The sequence below is a fragment of the Nilaparvata lugens genome, chromosome 2, assembly GCF_014356525.2.
Source record: "Nilaparvata lugens isolate BPH chromosome 2, ASM1435652v1, whole genome shotgun sequence".
NCBI classification, from domain to species: Eukaryota; Metazoa; Arthropoda; class Insecta; order Hemiptera; family Delphacidae; genus Nilaparvata; species Nilaparvata lugens.
In genome coordinates this window covers 38,157,644-38,182,363 of record NC_052505.1, presented here as the reverse complement: position 1 = coordinate 38,182,363, position 24,720 = coordinate 38,157,644, and the positions used below count along the sequence as shown (strand labels likewise).

At 35.6% G+C, this 24,720-nt stretch overlaps 2 protein-coding genes across 3 annotated transcripts; one reads left to right on the top strand and one right to left on the bottom strand.

Moving 5' to 3' along the window:
• Positions 1–1,194: 1,194 nt before the first annotated feature.
• LOC111047339 (ketimine reductase mu-crystallin) lies at positions 1,195–14,984 on the bottom strand. 2 transcript variants are annotated; one of them, XM_022333078.2, is made up of 6 exons: positions 14,614–14,984; positions 13,971–14,121; positions 9,133–9,297; positions 7,127–7,310; positions 3,607–3,822; positions 1,195–1,567 (listed from the first exon to the last, which is right to left on the bottom strand). In XM_022333078.2, exons 1-6 carry the CDS (start codon positions 14,772–14,774, stop codon positions 1,476–1,478), a joined length of 969 nt encoding a protein of 322 aa, XP_022188770.2. In that variant the 5' UTR covers positions 14,775–14,984; the 3' UTR covers positions 1,195–1,475. The 2 variants fall into 2 exon arrangements, with proteins under 2 accessions (XP_022188770.2, XP_039277086.1); XM_039421152.1 differs by having other exon boundaries at positions 13,971–14,134; positions 14,614–14,743.
• A 32-nt stretch (positions 14,985–15,016) lies between these two features.
• Positions 15,017–24,625, top strand: LOC111047223 (centromere protein X). Its single transcript, XM_022332923.2, has 3 exons — positions 15,017–15,300; positions 21,245–21,439; positions 24,483–24,625. Exons 1-3 carry the CDS (start codon positions 15,268–15,270, stop codon positions 24,495–24,497), a joined length of 243 nt encoding a protein of 80 aa, XP_022188615.1. The 5' UTR covers positions 15,017–15,267; the 3' UTR covers positions 24,498–24,625.
• Positions 24,626–24,720: the final 95 nt, after the last annotated feature.

The following is a 24,720-nucleotide window of genomic DNA, read 5'->3' as shown; positions in this document are numbered from 1 at the left end:
TGGAGGTCCACCAAGTATGTGTTCAAATGGATTGAACACCCGATGAAGTTGAACTCCAGACGACCTTCTACGACGAATACTGTGAGTGCACAGTAGAGATGTTGAAGCAGCAGAGTACTATCAACGGAACCTTCTAAGGTTGAAGGCCCCCCGAGAGGTGACAGCGTGGTAAGACCAAGACTGACAAGAGAATAGAAGACGATCCAGAACAGCTTGAACTGGGAACGAATTCCTCGTAGAAGTTATCCTAAGCTGCCGTGCTTAGGAGGAAGTCTGAGTTTTGCCGAAGGAAACGGCCAATGCGGAGAAAACACACTTTGAGTAAAAGTTGTCCACGAGGACGCGGTGCACAAATTGAAATATTGAGCTATTTCAATAAATAACGAAGAGAAATTAATGATTTATGACTCAAAACGTCGAATATGATTAACGTAACAAGATTTAAAACCAGACATTGGTAAAATGTGAAAAATACGGGAAACTCAGAAATTTTGGTGACTGTGACTTATGGAGAAAGACGCTAACGAACGGCCATGTTGTCGACGAGTGAAGATCCTACAACCAAAAGGGCGGATGCGGAACGATGTGGAACTAACAGGAAATGACAAGAAAAACACAACGCAATAGACTCAAAACTTCACAGAAAGTCTTGAAAGAGATTAAAAATATAATCGCAATGACCATAAAATGATTAAAGAGTCAGACGATAATAATACAAGACACAAAAGCAATAAATGCGTGACGAACTTACGACTGGGGGAAAAATAAGGGGAAACACATTAAGTTGGCACTGGAAGCGCGCCAGATTCAAAAATGACGAACCGAACAAAGATACAACTGAAAACAAATGAAAGTAGTGCATACATCTAACAGGATCGTAATTTTTTTTTATCAGACCTAGTCCTAAAATATACTGCTCTACTGCAGTTAAGAGAATATCAGTAACTAGTCCGCTACCTAGTAAGAACTAATTAGTACTGTTCACCAATTAAAATACAACCTTTTACTATAAAATATCTACAAAGAATAAAATAAACCGAATTTCTATATAAAAATCCCAGACAATACCAAAAAAGAAGTATTTTATGTTTTTTGGGGCAAAAGGGAGTGAGATTTATGGCATTTTCACTTTAGTACCAGAAACCAGGAAAAACCTGGTGATGGGATTGATGGGATCAAAAATAAACTATGAAATCAATTGCGAGAATAAAGAGAATAATATATTTTTAAATACACAATATGTATATGTAATAACAATAGAATATAATATATTTATTCAAATACTTTCAAACAATAGAAAAATATTCAGTTATGGAATATCTTATATAAAATAATGGCCAGTGTTTCAGAAACTCATAATGATATTTGTTTACAATAGCCTTGATCAGGATCAAGGTGGTAGAAATTCACGAATTTACGAGTGATAAATAGAAAATCGATTGCTAAAAAATTGGAAATTCCTAAAGTCCAAAAATTCAATTGGAAGGTCTGTTATTAGCAGCATCAATCTTTTCCTTGTGAGCTTCAAATACGACTTTGGCTGCTACAACGTCTTCAACCGCCATCCCTGCAAACAAAAATAAGTATTACATTATGTATTTGAAATGAATATATTTCGGAAGAAATAAATATATTTCGGAAGAAATAAATATATTTTCGGAAGAAATAAATATTAATAGTAATATGTTCATTAATGTTGACCACTTTGTACTCTCAGTTTAGATAGATAGATAGATGGATGACTTTTATTTACACTTTATAATAAAAGTGTAAAGATAGCGACCATGGAAGCTTATCAAAGCTGGTATTATTGGTATTATTCCAATAGAATAATGAGAAATCTTCTTGTCCAACGAAACGGTGTGATGTACCCTTCCAAGTTTCCGAATAATGTGGATAAACCTCACATTTGTTTGATAAAAATAAGATTTTGCTTTGGGTCAATTTAACAAAAATTTGAGAAACAGGCAACATTATACATATAACTTACTACAGAGAAAACCGAACATGCCGATGATTCTCTCGCCTTTATGTCACCCTTTAAATTGTTATAAGACAGTGAAAACAAATTATATATAATCTTCTTGTGCTCTATATTCATATACTTCGTCGTCATCCTAATTGAACCGTGGGTCAATTTCGCCAATACAATAACTATGTTGTGTCAAATTTGATCTTTGAAACTGCTCTTACATATATCTGCCCCCTGTGGGTTGGGGGAGATTTGATTTGAACATCGTAATGAAGAATGTGTTGTGAACCAGAATTCACCCGCAGTATCTCTGCTTGTCGTAGGAGGCGACTAAAAGGGATCCCAAGGCAACTCCAGGAGTTGCCTTGCTTTCAAACCCACGGCATCCGCCCCATCAGGGTAGTTTCGGAGGGGCAAAAAGAAAAACCCAAGAGACCAGAGGTAGGTGAAACTACAGGCACAAATGTGGGTCAAGAGGCTGAGTCGAAGGTGGCCAGGTGCCCTAGAGGCAATTTGGCGACCCCTCCTTCAGCGAAAGGACCTACAAAAAAGCCAGGAGTGGAACTCACGTAGGTCACGAGTTTTGGGTGAAGATTGATTGATTGATTGATTTTTTATTGAGGCCAAAACTTACCACTGCTCAAAGAAGGGCGGCCATTCAGGCAAAACTTCTTGGGAGAGGAGAGGCTTTTGACCCTGCAGTTTCGGAGGGGCAAAAAGAAAAACCAAAGAGACCAGAGATGGGTGAAACTCCAGGCAGAAATGTGGGTCAAGAGGTTGAGTCGAGGGTGGCTGGGCGCCGGGCGCCCTAGAGGCAGTTTAGTGTCCCCTCTCTCAGCGGAAGGACCTACAAAAAGACCAGGAGTGGAACTCACGTAGGTCACGAGTTTTCGGTGGAGAGACCAAACCTCACCACTGCTCAAAAAAGGACGGCCATTTAGGCAAAACTTCTTGGAAGAGGTGAGGCTTTCGACCCTGCAGAGTTTCGGAGGGGCAAAAATAAAAACCCAAGAGACCAGAGATGGGTGAAACTCCAGGCAGAAATGTGGGTCAAGAGGCTGAGTCAAGGGTGGCTGGGCGCCCTAGAGGCAACTTGGCCACCCCTTCTTAGCGAAAGGACCTTCAAAGAAGGCCTGGAGTGGAACTCACGTAGGTTACGAGGACTAATCAGTCTGAAGAGACTGTCAAGCATATCACACTGGATTGCGACAAGCAACCAGGTGATGAATGGGATGTTAGTTTAGGGAAAACTCCTGGTTCTTGTAAAGGACACAGGTATTGGTTTGCCTAACTTGGGAACACAATAAGCTTCGATTGATGTGTAGGGTTCTTTGAACCTTTGGATCCTTGGATCCGTTCCTTCAAAAACAATAAACAATAATACATATAACTGATACTCAAGAATATGGAGGTTTTCTGATACTTAATAATATAGGAGTACGCTGACACTCAATAATATGGAGGTGCGCTGAAGATAGGTCACAGTGTCTTACAACGCTTCTAGTATTCAAGTACGTAGAGTTCTGTTATAAAATTACATTTTTCACAATATTAGACTGCCAACACCATATCTGTCATTGATAGAGTCAACTACAATAAATCAACTGAATAATCTAGTTTCAGCTTATTCTTACCAAGAGAATGAAAAACAGTGATATTGCTGGATTGAGTTTGCGCGTGGGTGAGTGTCATGGCCTGTCCAACCTCTCCGCGCATGCGCACACCGTTATTTATGAGTTCGGCTAACTCTTTCTGAGCAGCCTCCATGTGGTCGACCCAAACAACTGTGCTCTCCGATTTGTAGATCTCATCCTCCAGCTCGTTGTGATGTTTCACACCGAATCCAATTGCTGCAACAAATCGATACATCCACAATAGCAAATTCGATTCAAACAATGTTTAGTAGAATTTTCAAAAATATTTGAGTGTTTTGAAAATTATATCAATATTAGGAGTCATTTGTTGAGGATGAGTTACTGGTATAAGATGAGAAGAAATTGATGATGGAAAAAGAGAAGTTGACTGAGCAAATGCATACCATAACAACTATATACTGGTATTGGAAAATAACAAACAGTGACCCATTCATTACTTGGCACCTTTCTAATTTGATTAATTAGGTCCCGGTTTCTAGGACTCTAATGGATCATTAAACCTATAAATTAAATTATACATTTTAGATTCAATAAGTGTCCAAGAAACCAGATAACTGATAAGCTAAAATATATCATTATCACTGATAAGCCATTCAGTTCAACCCCTCTGTTAATAACTTTCACAATTCTCAAGTACACTTTTTAATTAGATTCCAATTAGTGATAGATTTGAAATTTTTTTCCGAAAAATTGATACATTTTAAAAATTTGAAATAGACAAGTCAAATAAAAACACAATGTATTAAACTAAGCAATAACATAAAATAGAACTTGTAGGATTTAAAGTACTCATCAATTATTGAACACAACAGAAAACGAGAAACAGAACAAGAACAGAGCTTTTCTTTCTGACTTAATGAGGCTTTCCTTCCTGAGAAAACGTCTGAATTGAGGTTATGTTGTCTCAACTATTGAGGCCTGCATTCAATAAAAAGTACGTGGTTATTATATTGCATCAAGCATAAACATGAATTCCATTTTAAATTAATGAAATCATCCCGCTGCTGCAGTGAACCTTATTCACTTGAAAATTCAAAAATTCATGTTTTATCTTTCTAATGATTACTCTGCCTACGATTTCTGCCGTAAACCTTATTCACTTAAAATTTCAAAATTTTATTTTTTATCTTTCTAATAATTACTCTGCCTACAATTTATATTTCTACTAGCAGGGCACCCGTGCTTCACTACTGTACTGGAATTAAAAGATAAAATTATTTTTGTGAAACATTTGTAATCTAAATCCTACCAAAATTGTTAAATTGTTATAATCGTTTTTGAGATTACGCCACAACTTGGCATGAAAATAATTGAGTCAAATCATTCGAATAATTAATTAATGTGTTGGAAGTGCTCTGTAGAAGAGAAGTCTAATTGCAACGAATTTTGTAGAATATTGGGCAGGGCTTAAGAGTCGACCTTGACTTTATTCATTGGTAATTAATATTTCCCGTTGACAGTTATCAAATTAGCAGTGATCATGCTATTTTTGTTTTTGCTTGATGCAATTGAACATTAAATTCCAAATTAAGTTGATTCGGAATTTGATGACTCTGGTAGCTTATCCATGGATCTCTTGCGTATTCTGGAATTTTTGGCAAAGCTTGTTGCTTACTTTTCGTTTCACTCATCCAAAAGTATAAAAGCAGCCAATCCACTGATTCTTTCTTCCATGGAAGTTCATAAAAGTTTGTTTTTGAAAAATAAAAATAACCTATACTCCCAGGAATAGCTCTGATTGAAGCAGCAGTGCCCAATCAATTTTGTTCTCGATAAATGCATTTTAATTAGTTCTTCAACTTGGTGCCAACCTAATGAAGTCATCTCAACTTAATGCCAACCTGACAAAATTATTAATTTAGTTGCCAATTAACAACTGTTTCGAAGAGGTACTCTCTCTAGATTATAGTTCTATAATAACATATGATATGAAATTTCAATTATAATTAAGAGATTAGGAGAAGAAGAATATACATGCTAAAAGACGAACTTTAAACCCTTACAAACCACCCTTAGAGTTGAGATATCACCAAAATATTTCTTAGTGAGCACCTAGGACGTATAAGGAATCTATATTCCAAGTTTTGTTACAATCCATCCAGTAGTTTTCCAGAGATCGTGATCAGTGAGTCAGTGAGATAAGAATTTTATAAGTATAGATTGCTATATAATAAATAAAAGCGAAATTACACTCACTCACTGACTGACTGACTGACTGATTCACTCACTCACTCGCAGAACTAAAAATATACCGGAACAAAAACGTTCAAATTTGGTAGCAGGTATGTTCAGTTGGCCCTTTAGAGGCGCACTAAGAAATCTTTTGGCGATATTTCAACCCTAAGGGTGGTTTTTAAGGGTTTAAAGTTCGTCTTTTAGCATGTATATTCTTCTTATTCCAATATCCTAGAATTATAATTGAAATGTCCATACCATATGTTAATATAGAACTATAATTTAGAGACAGTACCTCTTCGAAACAGTTGTTCTGGTAACTAAATTAAAAATTTTATCAGGTTGGCATTAAGTTGAGTAGACTTTGTTAGGTTGGCACCAAGTTGAAGATTGAAATGCATTTATCCAGGACATCCTAAATACCAATTTATCCAGTACCTCCTAAATACCTATTTAGTAGGTCCTGATTTATCGCGGAAAAATTGATTGGGTACTGCTACTTGAATCAGAGCTATTCCTGGGAATATTATATTTACTAGCCGTCAGGCACGCTTCGCTCGCCATATCCGTTTAGCCAGACGTTTTGTCTGGACCCCCGACTGGATCGTCCTAACATATGATAAAAATATGACATAACATTTCAAATTTGGTAAGTGTGTTCAGTTGGCCCTTTAGAGGCACAATAAGAACGGATTTGGAAAAATTTCCAAAGATACGCCCAAAACCTGCGTTTTTTGCGCTTTCTCAGCTTTATCGAGAAAAAATGAACAGAAAATGTTCAAATTTACTACAGAAGCTCAGCTGGGGTGCAATAATGTTGTGTTAGAAGGAATTTGAAATAACGCCAAAGATACGCCCAAAATTAGAGTTTTTTCGGCTTTTCTGCGTTTCCTCACCTTTTTCAATAATTGATGGAAATATATTTAAAAAAATTCAATACACAGGTTCAGCTGAGGTGGAAGAATTTTGTTCGCCAAAGATACGCCGATATAGTAACAGGTGTTTTTCGAGATCAAATTGACATAATACGTTCAAATTCGGTACAGAGGTTCCGCTGAGGTCTACATGCAGGCGAACGAAGCGAGCCCGCTGATCTCATTTTTGGACAATCCAGTCGGGGGTCCAGAATTCGGTACAGAGGTTCCGCTGAGGTCTACATGCAGGCGAGCGAAGCGAGCCCGCTGATCTCATTTTTGGACGATCCAGTCGGGGGTCCAGGGGGCGGAGCCCTTTGGCTAGACGGATATGGCGAGCGAAGCGAGCCTGACGGCTAGTTCATAATATTTTCGTGAGCATGGATGAATATGTTTAATTAATAGAACACCATTGATATGAGCGCCCGGCTTGAGCCAACTGAGACGAACAATTGGAGTGGGTGAGTAGGTGGCTGTGACGATGACGTCAGCGTCCCTCACACACCTCTCCTTGTTGCTGTAGTGAGTCGCCCACGAACCAAGCTCGCTGCACAACGCTTTGGCACGCGACTCGGTCCTGTTCCAGATACGAACCTACCAAACAAACATTCAAGTCATTCATGACATTTCACCAATGTTCTAATACTGTAAAATTTTACTTTTAATGATAATATCATAATAATAATACTGAGGGTGATGCCCACATAGGCTCTTAAGCTTGTGCGTGGGTAATGAGTGAGAGGGATGATGATGAGAGATGACACTACTTTTTATGTAGACGACGGGACCGACGGCTTATCGTCTCCTCCGAAAGACGGGGTGGCCGTATCTATGTGATTGTGCTGTGGTCAAAACGTTTTGCCCCGGGCGAAATTCGAAGTCGGGTTCTCTTGATTATTAGACCGGCGCGTTACCACTTACTCCAAAGAGCCACCCAAATCACTGTTATTCAAAATGGTTATCGAAGTGAATGATACTATTTCGACTTTACTTCAGTCACTACAAAACAATTACAGTTCGAACGACAAATAGATTTATGGAATTAGAATTCAAATACTCACAACATTGCAATAAATCAAACGTTTTCAGACCCAAGCAACCAAGCTATATAAGAGTGTTTGAATATAGTCAAATAATGTTATTCACTACGTAGCCTACTCATTTCAGATGAGATTTTAAACTTTACATTACAAATAAAGTTTGTAAGCAATGTGAAAAAATATTCAACTCTTTTTGTTCAATGCATATGTGTCACATGAACCAATATAAGAATGATTACAAACTTATATGGATGTAAATTCATTTTTTTTCTTTCAAATTACATTGTGACTGGTAAGACGCTCATGGAAATGTTATACTAATACACCATTTAATATGGTTATTCAATACATAATGATGTATTGAAAACTCATCCAATACACCAATATGAATCTCCTCTTTTATTCAAGCGCAAAGTGTTTAAATGTTATGAGCAGTTTGATAAGTATTTATAAGAAAGTTTGAGGTTTCAACAATTACAGTCCATGGAAGCTTGGCAGGATTTAATTTATTATCTTAGTTTGAACGAAGGTTTCCAATAATTTATATCAAATACTTCAAGTCACAATAGCCTACACTATTATTATTATCATCAGTGAATTTTACATTGTGGTCCACACCTGATTAGCCTGAAACCAAAAGCATAACATTTGTGAATATTATCAAACAACCACAGTACCACATTATCAAGTTTAAAACACAATAAGACAATCAGAATTCCTGTTTTGTAAAATTTTGAAAGTTCTGGAAAGCAAAGGTTAATTACAAAAATACAAATCTTGATTGTCACTAAATAATCACGAAAATTTAAATTGTTTTTGAAAGAATGTAATCCTAAAAGCATGTAATAATTATGCTTATAATTGAAATTTTACAGATAAAACATCTTTTATGACCACCAGCAAAGGTCAAAGTAGCCTAGGTAGCTGGCGAGTCTTTAAACTAATTGAAACAAACCCATACACTACAATGACAAGCTTTAATCATCACAGAATAGTATGCCTGTTTATTATGCGGGCATCTAATAGACAGTGTTTCTGACTAATTTTTATGAAGCAGGCAATAGAACTTCGGAACAAGTGGGAATTACAAATAATAAAATAAATACCTATTAAATTTAATAAAAAATAATTATAATTTAACGGTTCAATGCCAAATTCACTTGAAATTACATGAACATCTGTACCTAGTTAAATTATACTAACAACCATACATGAATCCTTACTTCACTCAGGTTGAAAATATTATCAAAATCCATACCATAACTTAATAGGCTAATGTTCCAAAAATTCTAGCTTCTTGTAACGCACAGGAAGAATCTGAAGTTGAAGCATGTGCAATTTATTGATTTGTGCTGATTTCTTCATTACACTCTTACCTCGTGGAAGTTGAAATAGTGACGCATGGCAAGCGCATGAATCCTCCCCTGGGTTCCGGCCCCCAGAATAGCGAGCACTTTCTTCTCGCCCACATGTAGATGCTTGGTTGCGACCACTGATGCAGCTGCCGTCCTCCATGCTGTTATCTCTGTTCCCTCCATTATCTTCAAACATATTAAATTATATCCATTACACATACAGATAATCAAAAGTAGTTTTTTTTCTGATAAGTGCAGAGTCAACTTTATTGTTATTATTTAATCAGGCTGTTATTCTCTTGATTAGTTTCGAATTGTGGAATCTTATAGCTCCTAGACCTATATTTTCTTTGCTGCTCATTGATCTGCTTCGGAGGTATACTGGATATCGATTTTAGTGCTGCATTTCTAATATATTTTTATTTAGATATTGATTTATTTGAGTGAGATAGTGATTCTTCAACAAATAATAAAATTAATAGAATTAGTAGAACTTGGATCTGAACATCAGCAACTTCTGAGGTCAAGAGGAGCCTTATAAATTAATCAAGCCGTTGTCTCCGTGTTCGCGCTGATCGATTAGATAAGTTGAGATTCAAGTGTTTGCACTCCCATTGGAAGGGTGACCACCATCACTAGTAGCACTGACTCTTCAAAATATCATTAAATAAGTCTCAAAATCGCTTCCTGTTGGTTGGGAACCAACTGTAGCTGTTGGTCCACTCATCTCTAAACATAATTTGTCCCACCCACACCCACAAGTCTAGAGCTCATGTGGCCTATAAGGCAAAAAAGAGGAAAGATCAGCGACTCACAGCAAAAAAGATTTGATTTTCTATTTGGAAACGTTATGCTGTAGTATTGAATTGAATATTGTTTTTCCTCTCATCACGGATGATGCCCGCAGAAGATTATTTTTGACTATACTTGCGGGTGATGGAATGAGCGCGTGGGTGATTGTTGAGTTGAGATCAAACGTCCTTGCTCACCAACAGCATTGAACCACACTCCACATACCAAGGAACACAGAAAAAATCAACAATCCTTCAAACAGACTTGCAATAGGAAAAATAAGTCACTCACCATCTACCACTTGAATCTACAAAGGGGATTGCAATCAAAACTGGAGAGGTTGAGCATGGATCTGAGTCTGTACACCCCTGATATCGTTGTTCTTTCGGAGCATGGACTCAGAGAGGAAGACCTACTACACACCAATATTGCTGGCTACACTCTTATAGCAAACTATTGTCGTAAAACTCTTCTCTGGGGCGGCATTGCCATGTATAAAAGAAGCAACCTTCAACTGAACATGGAGAAAGTAAACTTAGACCAGTCACATGCACCTGCAGAACAGCTTTTTGAAACAGTAGTGGTGAAAGTACGGATGAGGCAGATGAACCTAATCATTATTGGCACCTATCGATCTCCATACCCTAGAACTGAAGATGAATTCCTATCCAGACTTGGAAGTCTACTTCAAAAATACTCTGGAAAGCGCTTCAAGATTGTTGTCCTTGGAGACACCAACATAGACACTCTAAAACCAGAGAGCCAAATCTGTAAGGACCTAGAAAATATCTTGACACAGCATGGCTGCCAAATCTACAGGATGCCTGCCACAAGAATCACTCAAAACTCAACCACTAGCATTGACGGATGTTATCACAATATGGACACAAAAACAATAGAAACTAAAGCATACCCAAACCAAATTTCCGACCATCACACTGTCATCTGCAAAGTAACTAGTACGGTAGAATATGAAAATGCTATATATAAACACACCCGAAACTTCTCCACAGAAAATCTAAATCAACTAAAGACATTGCTTCAGCAAGCTGACTGGACAAGGGTGATAAACTCTCCTCAAGTAGATGACAAATATAATAACTTTCTGAAGATAATGCGGATAAGTATGGATAGTGCAATGCCTCGAGAATTAAAAAAAAATTACTACATCCGAAAAAAATATCTTTTGGGACAATAACACATTGACATTGAGACACAAACTACTCCAAGCAAATAACCAGTACTTGGCAACAGGCTCTCTGGAAGATAAAGAAAAATGCTCTACTTTAAAGAAGGCCTATGACACTGAAGTGAGAGAGAAGAAAGTGCAGCAGATAAGAAGCAGAATTGAAAAGACTAATAATAAACCAAAAATTCTCTGGAAGATTATCAATAATGAAAGAAACAAAAACAAGCTAGGAGTACAGGACAACCTAGTGCTGAACTGGGAAAACAGAAAAATAGTAAACCCCAAGCATATTAGTGATATCTTCAATTCTTTATTCACACAACCGCCACCAAAGTCAAATATGCACGCATTAGATAGTGAGGATGAGATGCTTGATGCTCCATTATTCAGTAATTTCTCCACAATTTCAGAATCAGACATTGACTGCCTTCTTGACAACCTAAAACCAAGTAACTCAGCTGGATATGATGAGATTACAGGAAAAATAATGAAGTATTGCAAGGACGAGTTGAAAAAGCCACTTCTTGACATTGCTAACTCATCTATAAGACAAGCAAAATTTCCAACATACATGAAAGTGGCAAAGATTTATCCTAAACTGAAAAAAGGTGACAAAACTGATCCCAGGAATTACAGACCGATTGCTAATCTGCCTACACCATCAAAAATAATCGAAAGAGCAGCCTATAATCAAATAATATCCCATCTTGAAGACAACAATTTACTTGTGAAACAGCAGCATGGATTCAGAAAGAACCTCGGCACAATGACTGCAATATCAAATTTACACAATGAGATTACAAAAATGTGGGAAGAACATAAAACCCCCTGTGGACTCTTTATTGATCTACAAAAGGCATTTGATACAATAGACTTCAACATACTAAAAAGCAAACTCAAAAAACTAAAAATTGTAGGAAATGCACTTGCCTGGCTAGAAAACTACCTCACAAACCGGCAACAATATGTTGAAGTAGAACATAAAATCAATAGCAATGTAATCAACTATAGATCATCCATACAAGCAGTCACTAAAGGCGTACCACAGGGATCGATACTGGGCCCCCTGCTATTCCTCATTTATATAAACGACTTTTCTAAGGAATTACAACCTGATAAAAAATGCATTTTATTTGCAGATGACACAACAATACTTATGCCCACTAGCAAGGAAATGTCTAAAAATGAAGTAATCGATTCTACATTCAATGAAATTAAAGGAATCTGCAATAAATTAAACCTTACCATCAACACTACAAAAACAGTCTGTATTACATTCACGAATAGAAATCAACAACATGAACCCCTGAATGGAGAAATAATGGAGGCCGACAATACAAAATTCCTCGGAATTCTAGTGGACAAAAATCTCACCTGGCAAAACCACATAGATCACCTGTGTAAAAAACTATCTTCAGCAGTGTATGTGATCCGCAGAATACGCAATATAACAGATGAGAAGACAGCATTTACATCCTACCATGCCCTATTTTCATCTCATCTCAAATACGGCATTGTTGCATGGGGATCGGCAACAATAGCAAACCTCAACAGAGTACTGTGTATACAGAAGAGAGCTATACGCACTATACTGAGAAGAAATATGTTGGATCACTGTAAGGGCTTCTTTGTGCAGTATAATATCCTGACAGTGATCTCACTATATATCATGGAAACAGTACTAGCGGTGGTGAAAACAAACCCCAGGCTGAGACGCGGACAACACACCTACAGCACCCGAACCAGGAATAATATTGATCTTCCCCAACACAGACTCACTAAGACTGCAAAATCACCAGCCTACACTGGGGCTTTCTTCTTCAATCTGCTCCCGCTGCACGTAAAATCAATGGTCAATACTGGGACATTCCCAAGAACACTGAAGATGTACCTGCTGACAAGACCCTATTACTCAGTAGCAGAGTATGTTGGGGAACACACTGCTACACACCTGGACTAACCCGGGGCAACTATGACGACTCCACGGACACACGACCGTCGGGAGGACCTAGGAAGTAAAGTAAAGTAAGTAACATTTTTAAAACGAATGATGTAATAAAATAAATTGGTCATGACATTATAACTTAATTTCCAAGTGACTAAACGAGATCAGTCTTCCCTTCAATATTGGAAAAGTATGTTACCTGAGTTAAATATTCCACTAGAATCAATTTTCAGCATCCGAAAATATTTCTTTACGTTACCCAACGTTTCATCCTCAATAATTCATCCTAAATCGTATATGGATCAGTTACGGTACGTTTCTATTGATATACTTATATAAATGAATTGGATAATTTTAAGAAAAATTACGTTTATTATCATTGATGTCTCACCTCTCATCTTCACCTAGGTACCTATAACTCAATATAATATATTATATTATATAATAAAATATACCAATAAAAATATTTCAGAATATTATTCTGATATTCGCTCATGAGAATATTTTATTTCCTTGCAATACACCACAATTCATTCCATTTTGTTCAGTATTCAAATAAATATGTAAAAATAACAGTTAGTGTCATGCATCAGATCGTTCTATGTGCAAAAATTTCAAGGTGCAATAAAGATAAGCTTATGAGTGCGATACAAGTTCTATAACTCCAACTATTTTTGTAGCAGTTATAACTTAGTCGCTGTTATTTCTTGACGGAATATTTTTTTTCATGGCAAAACACTTTTTATTAGTAGACCAATCAAATCAATAGAATCACCAAAGTTAATTTGAAATAATTATTAGTCAATCATTCATGTGTGGGACACTGTCAAATTAGTTATAATTCAAGCAAAGCTGTGAGTAAACTGAAAACCAATCCTTGAAAACACACCGTAAAATAAAGTTCATTTTCATCTTAAAATTCACTCAACTAACCACTTTCAATTTTCCAGTATCAGAGTCCATGAAAAGTATTGTGCCCATAATGGACGGTAAGCCCTTCTCTTGGTTGTTCTGGAACGATGTGACTATCTTACATCCTAGGGCTGATTCGGACTTGCTAAACGCAGGCATTGCTAGTAAAGCTCTAGAAAACATGGCTAATATTAACAGTGAGAAAATTATACTTTTTAGGGTACATTATATTCGTTACACTATATATAGGGAAGCCTACTGGCTACTATAAAATTGATTAGACCTTTAATGTTCTACAAATATTAATAGCAGGCAGATAGGCCTAAATATATTTTGAGTCTTGATTGTATTAGCATTGTACTAAAAAAGTATGTAACGTACCCAAAAATTTTAAAAATCTGCACTCAGCAATAGTCCTAAATGCTTATTACCAAAAACAAAAACGTTGAATGAACATATCTACTTATTCATAGAATTATCAATGTAGGCTTGGTACTCTATTGAAATAGTTTATTGTCTAGAAAAATGTTATTTGAAGCGCATACAGTACTTTAAAAACAAATGAAAGCCTAAAGTTAAAATATGCATACAGCTATTAGGAAAGGAGACTCTAGTAGCAGGTTACTTATAAATTCTTATCAAAGAAAAGGCAAAATATACATACCCATTTTTAGATGGAATAGGTAAAATGAGACGTGGAGGTTGAAGTACATCTTTTTTCGACAAATCTCGCATTGCTCCTTCAACTGCTGGAATTAAAGTTTCCCATTTCAGTAAGGACTTGACAGTTTCATCTGACAAAAAAAGAGGTTGTTGTGACGACATTTTTGAGGCAATCCAATCTGAATGTAGAAAAATATTATTCCAATAATAAACAATAACAATTCAGTTGATTGAAAAGTTGCTTTACATTCAAACAAACCTCACCCAACGGCTCACCGCAATAAACGCAAATGAAAAATATTAGATAAGACCAAGAGATATTGACGAAAAGAGGTTAGTTCAATTAAAGTTTAAAGTTTTGAGCTATGCGCCGAAACAAAACACCTGTTGAGTTGTCAGCTGATATATTGCTTCAAACAGCTGTTTGCAGTTCAGTGTAATTTGGCGCGAAATCACCATGAGGATAACTTAACCTTAAAAACATTATGCTCTGCTTATCTGTTTCTGTATAATTTCAGTTTTCTCTTATTTTTCTTCAGTTTCATAATTTATTATATTTCCGATTATTAACTATTTCCGAGCGTGTCGTGTTATTAATTAATACCATTCTTGTGACCCTAAATTCAATACCGTATCAATTATAAATCGTTTAGCAATGTCAAACGATAAAGAAATTGCATTTAAACCGGTAAGTTTGTTATGACTAACTTTAACATTAGTTCTAATTTTTAACAAAACTCAACAATTTGGGCAGCCTACATGAGTCATGAGTTTACTGGGAGAAAACATTAATAGTTCTAGTGAAAAATATCTCATGTCATTAATAGATTATTGAATGTTAAAAATATAGCCTAGGTACCCTACTAGGTCACTATAAAGCCCCATATGTAGTTCGTAACATAATCAGAATATTGATTATGAGAACGATCAATACTAGAAAAATGTAGAAGAACTACAACAGTTCTGAATAGATTAAATTGACAGTTTCAATATTACTAGTATGTTTCCAAGGTGCATTGAGTGCAATAATTGCATGCAATATTAATCCAGCTGTCAGCTGATTGATTTTTATCAAACAAACATAGCTAGTTCCCACTGATGATTAGAGCCATGGGGGTTTCTTTGTTCGACGATTTCTTTCCATTGCTTTTATCAGTAAACTTTTTTCAACATACCTTATACCTTCTTCTTCATCCGTTACCCACACTTGTAGGATTGATGGCGTCTAAATCCAAATTCAATATGATCAAAGACCAGTAGTGTTCCCCGGATAGATCGTGTCAACATTTAAAAACTCAATTTACTTAGATGGCGGCGTCACAGACCAGCAAACCAGCAAAGTCATCATCAAAAAATATTTTAAACATTAGAAGCTCCTCCCAATGAGCCACCTTGATAGGGTGTTCCTGAATGCAGTAGGTGAGCGCACTTTCATTGAGGGTGGCAGGCAGTTTAAAATCCTCTTGCCAGCACTGGAAATTAATCCTTGACCCTAGACAAACGACGGCGTGGCACAAACTTGATCCTCCCTCGAATATTGTGAGTGTGCACTTCCCCTCTTCTTGAAAACGTAGACAGGTGTTTTTTGACATGAAGTAGTGATGCTAATATGTACAGTCCGTACACATTATGACTGCCCAACCGTTGGAATATGGTCTGGCAATGAACATCAAACTTGCTGAACGTCATCACACGAAGTGCTTTCTTTTGGAGTAGGAGAATGTCCTTTGCATGAGCCGAATGTCTCCACACCAATTTTCCATACTGGATGTGACGGTTGATCACCACGTGAAACAGGATCAGCAGTCGTTGGGCACTCAGAAGTCCTCTGATTTTATGAAGTGAATATATATCACTCATGACAGCTTTTTGCAGACTCCAACAATGGGAGGCTCGCAAGACAATTTGGTGTCTACTCTGAATCCAAGAAAAGTGACAGGAGCTGCACTAACATCTGCTGATGTGGCCAAAGTAAGTTACACATTATCTCCTGAGTCCTGAGTCTTTTAACTTCAGCTTATTTGCACAGAACCAACTCTTGGTTCTTTGAAAAGCTTATGGGCCCTCTGCTTGGCTGCCTGGGGCCCCTTGCCCTGTCACATGATGTTGGTGTCGTACGCAAAAAGCAGGCTGGCGCACCCTGGGGACGTCATACAGCTCTCGATGCCTAGTGTTGTGTTGTGGTGATGCACATCAGTCCGAGTCAACAAATTTTGTTTATTTTTCTTGACGTAGGCATTCATAAGGCAGAGAAGGAGGAAGTGGCTGATTACTGTTAGTGTACCCAGTCTAACAAAAATGGGCCAGAAATGAGCATGATTTTCACTTGCAGTAATGATCCTGGCAGCCCGTTTTTGCAGCTTCAGTATGTCCACAACCGTGGCTAAATATCCCCACATGATTAGACCGTAGGAGATATGACAATGGAAAAGTGCATGGTACACCATGACCAGATATGCCTCCGTCACATATTCCCTCAATTCGGGACAGTCTATTGGTCACTTGCTGGATGTGGCTGGCCCAGCTGACTTTTGAATTCAGTATAAAGCCCAGTAGCTTCACAGGCTCCTGATCATGAGGCAGACTTCGCGAAAAACTGCAGATGATTTTTTTTGTCTTGCTCTCATTTAGTTAGAAACGATACACATACGTTACCGGTATCATTTGAACCATTTTATACACATCACATTATTTGGTCAACAATATTGACAGAAAGTCAATAAAAATTAAATAGTAGTAATTAATCATACAGCTGACTGTAATTCGGGTATTATCTTTTAAGCTGCGTTTACACCAAAGTTATTAACAAGATGTTGATAACTCAATCCTTATAAATTCTATTAGATTGAATGGACCTTGACAAACACATATGTTCATCATGTGTATGATAAGTTATGTTCAATCTAATAGAATCTATAAGGATTAAGTTATAAACATTTTGTTAATAACTTTGGTGTAAACGCAGCTTAAGACTGTCAAGACTTTCAAGTTACCAAACGACGTTAGCCATAAATTTGTATTCGTTTACATAATAATCATTATATTACAAGTAGCGATTTTGAAATTTCTTTTACGAAATCAAGTACGATTACGTGATTGATTTTTTGAACTTGATTTTTGAAATCAAGAACGATTTCAAAATCAGTACAGTTCATGAGCGAGCTCTTCAGCCCGGGGGCTCACTATAGTCTGTTCATCGATAGGAGAGACAACATCATACGTTTGCACTTCTGTAAGTATGAGAGTAATGTCTCATATCAACTTATTTATACTTATTTTGTAAGTACAATCGCAATTACTCATATTGGATGTCAACTGATATGAAACACCACCTACAAAGGCACTCTGGTCTCTGTATTTCAATATTCAGGTTGGGAATTGACTTTTGTTAGCTGTGTTTCCTGTTTGACCGTCTGAAATTATTTCAATACTCATTGCTGACCTTCAGGTTGGGGCTGCAGCTTGTTTGTATGATTTCTGATGTTTCAAATGTTATGTATTGATGGTGTAGAAGCACCATTAGGTTTTTCATACTGACAGGATGTTCTGAAAATCATGCTCCATCTCTTGTGATGTGATATTGTGAGCATTCTTTGTATCTCAAAGCTTTCCTCATTACTTCTGGACATAGAGAGAAGAATGCATTCATGTACCCAGTGATTAGTGATGTAAAATTCCCGGGAATTAAAGATCGAGGAAACATTCCCAGGGAATTTAAGGGAAATATTCCCAGGGAATTTAAGGGAAATATTCCCAACAATCATAAATTCCCGGGAATTTATGGGAACTTAAGGAAATTTATGATTTCTATCACAAAAATGAACGAAACAGACGTTTTTGTTACACAAGGTCTCAATTACTTGTTATACAACAGATTTATGTAATAAATATAAGGATGAATAACTTATAAATTGTAGTAAGTTCAAAGAAAACAGTCATTTGAAGTTCATAGACTGGAAGGAGAAATGAGCACTCAATAAATCATTCAATTGCACCACTATTATCATGCTACTTTCATGTTTTACAAGTTGAATAAGATTTTTTTACTCACTAATAAATGCCTGTGAATTAGTTAAACAAAGTCATCAAAGTATTGAGTATCATTGCATGATTTTATTAAATTTATCCGCACAAAAATAATTGACCCCCTAAATAAATATTAGAGTAGAATATAAATCCAAAAATTAGAAATTATAATATACAGCAAAATAGGCTAATCTTAAACAAGGAGCATACTCGAGTTTAATTCAATATTGAAAAGAAAATAATTCCACAGCTCACAACCTTTCAACAGTCATTGAGGCTCACTTAACTTGTAATAAGATACTAGTCCAGGCAACGAATGCTCAAAAAGATATAGAGGGAAAAGTTTCGAACCCAATTTTTGACCTCGCAGTCCTTTTAAGGATAGTGAGAAGGTATGAAAAGTCCTCACTCCTACCACACTCAACACTAAAACTGCTATAAAAATTTATGGAAAGCATAAAATGATGAAATAATACATTAAATTTAAGAGAATTGAATTGTAAAGCATTCACTGTCTTTTAAATACTCCTATAGTCCAGTCAATGAAAGATTATAGGGGGAAAATTTTAGAACACAATTTTTGACCCCATTAGCTCTTCTTTTAAGGATAGTAAGGGAGTAATCATATTAAAAGTCCTCACTCCTACACCCTGTGTAAAAAAATTACATTTTTGCGCTGCATTATTGTTGAGTAATAAGCCAAAAGTGTAAAAAATTTGAAGAATAACTGTCTTTTCAAAGATTTTACACTTTTAAAAGTGAATATCTCAAAAACTAAAAAAGATCACAAAACTCTACTGTACAAAACTTGTAGGAAATTTATCCAGCTTCATGTCACTCAGCCATGTCACTGGAATGCATTGTTACCCAGTTACATGCGTGTCAGCCATAAATGGAAAAATGCAACTTTTAAACTACTCTTAAGCTCAAGGAGTAGGGATGAGGACTTTTGATATGTTCACCTTCTAACTAGTTCAAACAAAGCTGCGATGTCAAATATGTGTTCCAAACATTCCCTCCCAATTTCCCTGACAATTGATCTATTGTTGTTAAACTGAAGATTTCACACTCAACACTATAACGGCTGCAACAATCGTTGGGAGATGCGTAAAATAATGAGACCATAGATGAAATTAAAGAGAATATAATGCTCTATGAGTCCATGATTAGCACGGATTTTTTCAATGAATCGTTGAAAAGTTATAAGGTCAAAAAGGTGAAAAAATCTGAGCCGGAAGGGGTTTTCTTCAAAATGTGATACCTTAGAGAGCTCATACCTAGAAAACTATGAGAGAAATGGAAACATGTTGGAAATTAAACTTGTAGGATAATTTGTGAGCTTTCACAAACAGGATAGAATAGCTTTCACAAATAGAATATTATATAAACTTCATTATTATGATTGTGTTCGACAAAAATTTCCGAAAGGCGCATATTGTTAGTGATGTATGCAAAAAACAAAATATGGCACTTCCAAACCACCCCCACCACCTTAGCACAGGGTTGTTATGTTTACCCCCTTACTACCTTGAAAGAGCTACGGGGTCAAAAATTGTGTTCCAACATTTTCCCTCTATAATCTTCCATTGACTGGACTGTACGAGTACTTAAAAGACAGTGAGTGAGTGAGCAAAAACAGGCTCAAAGAATGATGATTTATTGATTATATCAATGTAAAATGTGGCTGAGCTTGATCAATATCAAATAGAATGATGATTTATTGATTATGTTGATGTAAAATATGAGTGGGATTGATCAATTTCACTCATTTTTAAAAAAAATTATAAATTCCCTTAAATTCCCAAAATGTCTTGGCCTCGGAAATATTCATGGAAATATTGATAAATCATAAGTTCCTTCCCACTGGGAATATTCCCGATCCACATCACTACCAGTGATTAATTAATCTAATGTGAGTTCAAGCTGTGTGGTGCTACAGATATGACTAGTTAATCTTGCTCAAATTTCAAAAGAGTGCTGGAATCCGCCCCTCTTTCACTGATCTTCTATAAGCCTAGCTACTGTAGTGTGACTGCCAGACTGCCTCTGATATTCTTTGCATCCTGCTGGATGTGGAAAACAACTGAATATAATGTTCTAAAATCATGAGGTCAATGACTTCAAATGTACTATCCCATAATTTTATATAGGATAATTTTTATTTGTGAGAAATGTGTAGGCGTACAAGGAAATACACAAGGTAGTTCCTTTTGTTGGAAAATTGCAGAAGACCAATCCATGTGTGAGCCTGGTGACTGAACTTGTTTTTAGGATTTTTGCTACTAACCGTTCTCACTAGGTGATGTCCATTTTAACTGTGATCTATAAACTTTTTGAGACTTGTTTTAAATTCTTCTTCGATTAGTTTGCTGCTTTGACTAACCAATTTCTGTGTGCTTAAAGGGAATAAATATAATCAAGGCAATTTACAAAGTGTACATGCGTCCAAATACTTGTTTATAACCACGATTTTGACAGCTTAACGAGCTCAACATTCATCCACTAAGTTGATCCTAATTTTATATATTTCTCAAAATATAAAAGGTGCTCCTTTTTATTAATCAATGACATTGTCTGCCAATGAAAATTCTTCATCATATTTTCAGGAAACCATAAAACACATACTGAAGAAAACATTTACGGAACCAAAAACGAAGATATCAGATGATGCAGTACGTGTGTTGGCTGAGGTACTTCGCCTTTATACCATTGAAGCTGCCCTCAGGTCAGGCGTACAAGCAAGTCGCGAAGCATCATCAACTGTTTCCATCAATCACATAGAAAAAATTTTACCTCAACTGGTAAGAAAAAGCATTGTTTTTAATACAATTTAGCTTATTCAATGGTCCCATTTCACTGTCGTCACATCACTCGTCAATCTTCAAAATTTTCAAATAATTATTCCTGGACCAAAAATCAAGTGACGAAGCAGTGTGTGATTACATAATCTTAACTTTTGGGAGAGAAATAGTGCATGCTCAGCCTAGTTTTTTGTCCAATGTCATAATAAATTACCGTATATATTCTATAATATACAGGGTGTTTACGAACTCACTACCAATACTCTAGGGCATTGTTCCTGGGTGAAAAACATATCTAAATATCATATTTGAATTGTCCGGAAGTCTTCAGTTACTCACACAGCGGCCATTTTGCTTTTTTCGCCTATTTTTTCTAAATAATGGTTAAACATACGAAATTGAAACATTACACAATCATTTATAACAACTTGACAAAGCTACAAAAAATTATTATAATTTTCCAAATTCATAAAACAAGATGGCGGCCAGTTAAAATTTTGTTTCTTAAATAACTCAGAAACCGATGGTTTTACAAAAAGTTACAAGAATAACTTTTTTATTAAAATTAATTGTCTATAGAGTGGTACCTGATTTTCTAAGATTGGACCATTATTAACAGAGATATGACAGTCTTAGTGATAGGTGACCACTGAAAGTTTGTTGCAGTGCAAACCAAGGCATGCTGATAGAGTCGCCTCAATGATGCAATAATCTCTAATTGCATTGCATGTTAATAGTAAGCGATTTTAGGTCATTTCAAACAATAAAATAACGTTACATAACCCTCTAAAGGTGGACCACCAACCACTAAAACTGCCATATCTCAGTTAATATCGGTCCAATCTTGAAAAATCTGGTACCACTTAAATAGGCAATTAAATGTAGGTACTAAAAAACGTTATTCTTGTAATTTGTTTGTAAAACCATCGGTTTCTGAGTTATTTGAGAAACAACATTTCAAATGGCCGCCGTCTTGTTTTATGAATTTGAAAAATTATCATAATTATTTTGTAACTTTGTCAAATTGTTATAAATGATTGTGCAAAGTTTCAATTTCGTAAGTTTAGCCATTATTTAGAAACAAAAGTCAAAAAAGCAAAATGGCCGCTGTATGAGTAAATGAAGACTTCCGGACAATTTAAATATGATATTTAGATATGTTTTTCACCGAGGAACAATGCCCTAGAGTATTGGTAGGCAGTTCGTAAACACTCTGTATATTATGATTACAGTGCTTTATACAATAAATATGCTCTTTCTCTTGAACTATTTTAAATTTATTTTCTTCTTGTTACACACTTTTTCCTTTTTACTCGATTTAGTCCTGGAATGCATTGCTTATTTTCCGCAACCCCAACAAAATTAACTTTGAGAAGCCACAACCTAAAATCTTCGGATGACCCTGCGATTTAGTGCGATATTGTGTTTCTTTTCAGATTTTTAAATTAATTTTTGTCTCATGGTACGCGGCTTTAAAATAATGTGGAAAATTGCAATTCTTTGTTTATGGTAATATGGGTTGAAGTACACTCAGTGTTTAAAATTTTGATCCTCGAGGTATCCTCATTCGCGTCTCTCCACTAGGAAATACTAAAATTAAGTGCATCTAACGGGTGATTATGTTATAACAAGATCTTATAAACCTGTATCATGGTGAGAAATCTCAATGAAGAAATCTCAATTTGAGGACAGTGAAGAAACTCAATGTGAGGAGGATGATTGTTAGCTAAAAATTATGTTTTTTAAAATACAAGGAGCATTGTTATCAGATGTAGCCTACCTGGAAATATAGCTACCATATATGATTCAATGAAACTTTTAAAGAAATGTTTAATTTTTATGAAATTTATGAAAATTGATTGTTTTATCATGAAATTTTTTACTCGTTTTTGAAAAATTGTAACACAGTACTCATTCAAGATAGAGCCCTGAATGATTTCATTATATTCGAAATTTTATAATCTAAAAAAGGCGGGAGTGAATTTTTCTGTCCGATAACTGGATTTGGCGGAAATAGGCGAGAACTGGGAAATAACCCGAAAATACGAGGTTTTTGGGGTAACCTGTATTTAGCACAAGGAAATTTTGCATGAAAGAGTTGGTTCTGGTCATCTCTTATGTATCCAAACAATATATTTGAAAAATCATGACTTTATAACTACAATATATATTGCAAGCACACCCTTTTTCTCGTGTCTATATTGAGTGGGCTAGCCAATGTTATTTCCCACCAGCTACACAGAACCATCAGAAAAACTTTACTTATAGAAAAGTTACAAATATGAAAACTACCTACTCCTAAATAGCAAATACGCTTCAAACCCAGCAACAACATCAGATTCATCAAAATAACAATAGATACACACTTTCAAGGTTTTGTAGAATAATTTCATAATAAGTTAGATCATACTTCTTAGTTGATTGTGTGTTTCAGTTCATTCCATCTATATAATACAATTTCTATCATAAACATTGATAAAATCTTCATAATATAGGCATTTGTTAAGCACCCTCAATAAAAGTTTTCGATCCTTCAGATCTTCTAGACCTCTAAACAATAAAAACATTCTTATTCTACGATTCAGTAAAAATGTTATTTTCAATAATTATTATTGTAAAGTCCTGATCTACAAGCTACGTCTCTTGTGTTCTCTTATCAAATAGTGAATAATACAGCGCAGGCAAGTAATTATTTCAGTTTTTGCCGTCAACCATTTATTAGCTATTAGGTACTTTCAATACTTTAGTCTTGTATGCTTGAAAGTACTCTTATCGCATTATTATGCTACTGTTGCTTTTCAAATCAATTATGTAATATTTTGTACCTTTATTTTATCATGCAGTAGAGCAGTAGATAGTAAAATATTTAAAGCTGAGCAAAGTATGAGTTCACACAAATTCAAATTAATGTTAACATCTAAATGAATAGCATATATACATTTGAATCTTCTTGTTAAAGAAGATTATTAAAAAATATAGAAAATTAATAATTAATATTATTTAATTATAAAAATTGTTCAATTTCATGCTTTTTTTGTTTCAGATCTTGGACCTTTAAAATCTATTAATTTATTCGGAAACTGTTTATCTTTTTCTCCAATAATGTCGTTAAAATTTATTGAATTTGTTGAATTTGATTTTGTAAACCCGTACTCTTAATAAAATAATAGTCATTCTAATTCAATAGTTAAATGTGTTCTATATTTTCCTGAAATTCTAAATTATCATCTTCATCAAAATTGCTGATCAGAATGAAGATAGCTGACCAAGTTAAGGACTTC

Excerpts from the sequence above, each read along its gene's own strand:
- LOC111047339 (XM_022333078.2), bottom strand. The coding sequence starts at position 14,774 with ATGTCGTCACAACAACCTCTTTTTTTGTCAGATGAAACTGTCAAGTCC. Across the intron at positions 3,823-7,126 it reads GCCGGGCGCTCATATCAATG|CAATTGGATTCGGTGTGAAA; the intron begins GTGTTCTATTAA and ends GATTTGTTGCAG. Across the intron at positions 1,568-3,606 it reads CACTGTTTTTCATTCTCTTG|GGATGGCGGTTGAAGACGTT; the intron begins GTAAGAATAAGC and ends TTTTGTTTGCAG.
- LOC111047223 (XM_022332923.2), top strand. The coding sequence starts at position 15,268 with ATGTCAAACGATAAAGAAATTGCATTTAAACCG. Across the intron at positions 15,301-21,244 it reads AAGAAATTGCATTTAAACCG|GAAACCATAAAACACATACT; the intron begins GTAAGTTTGTTA and ends TCATATTTTCAG.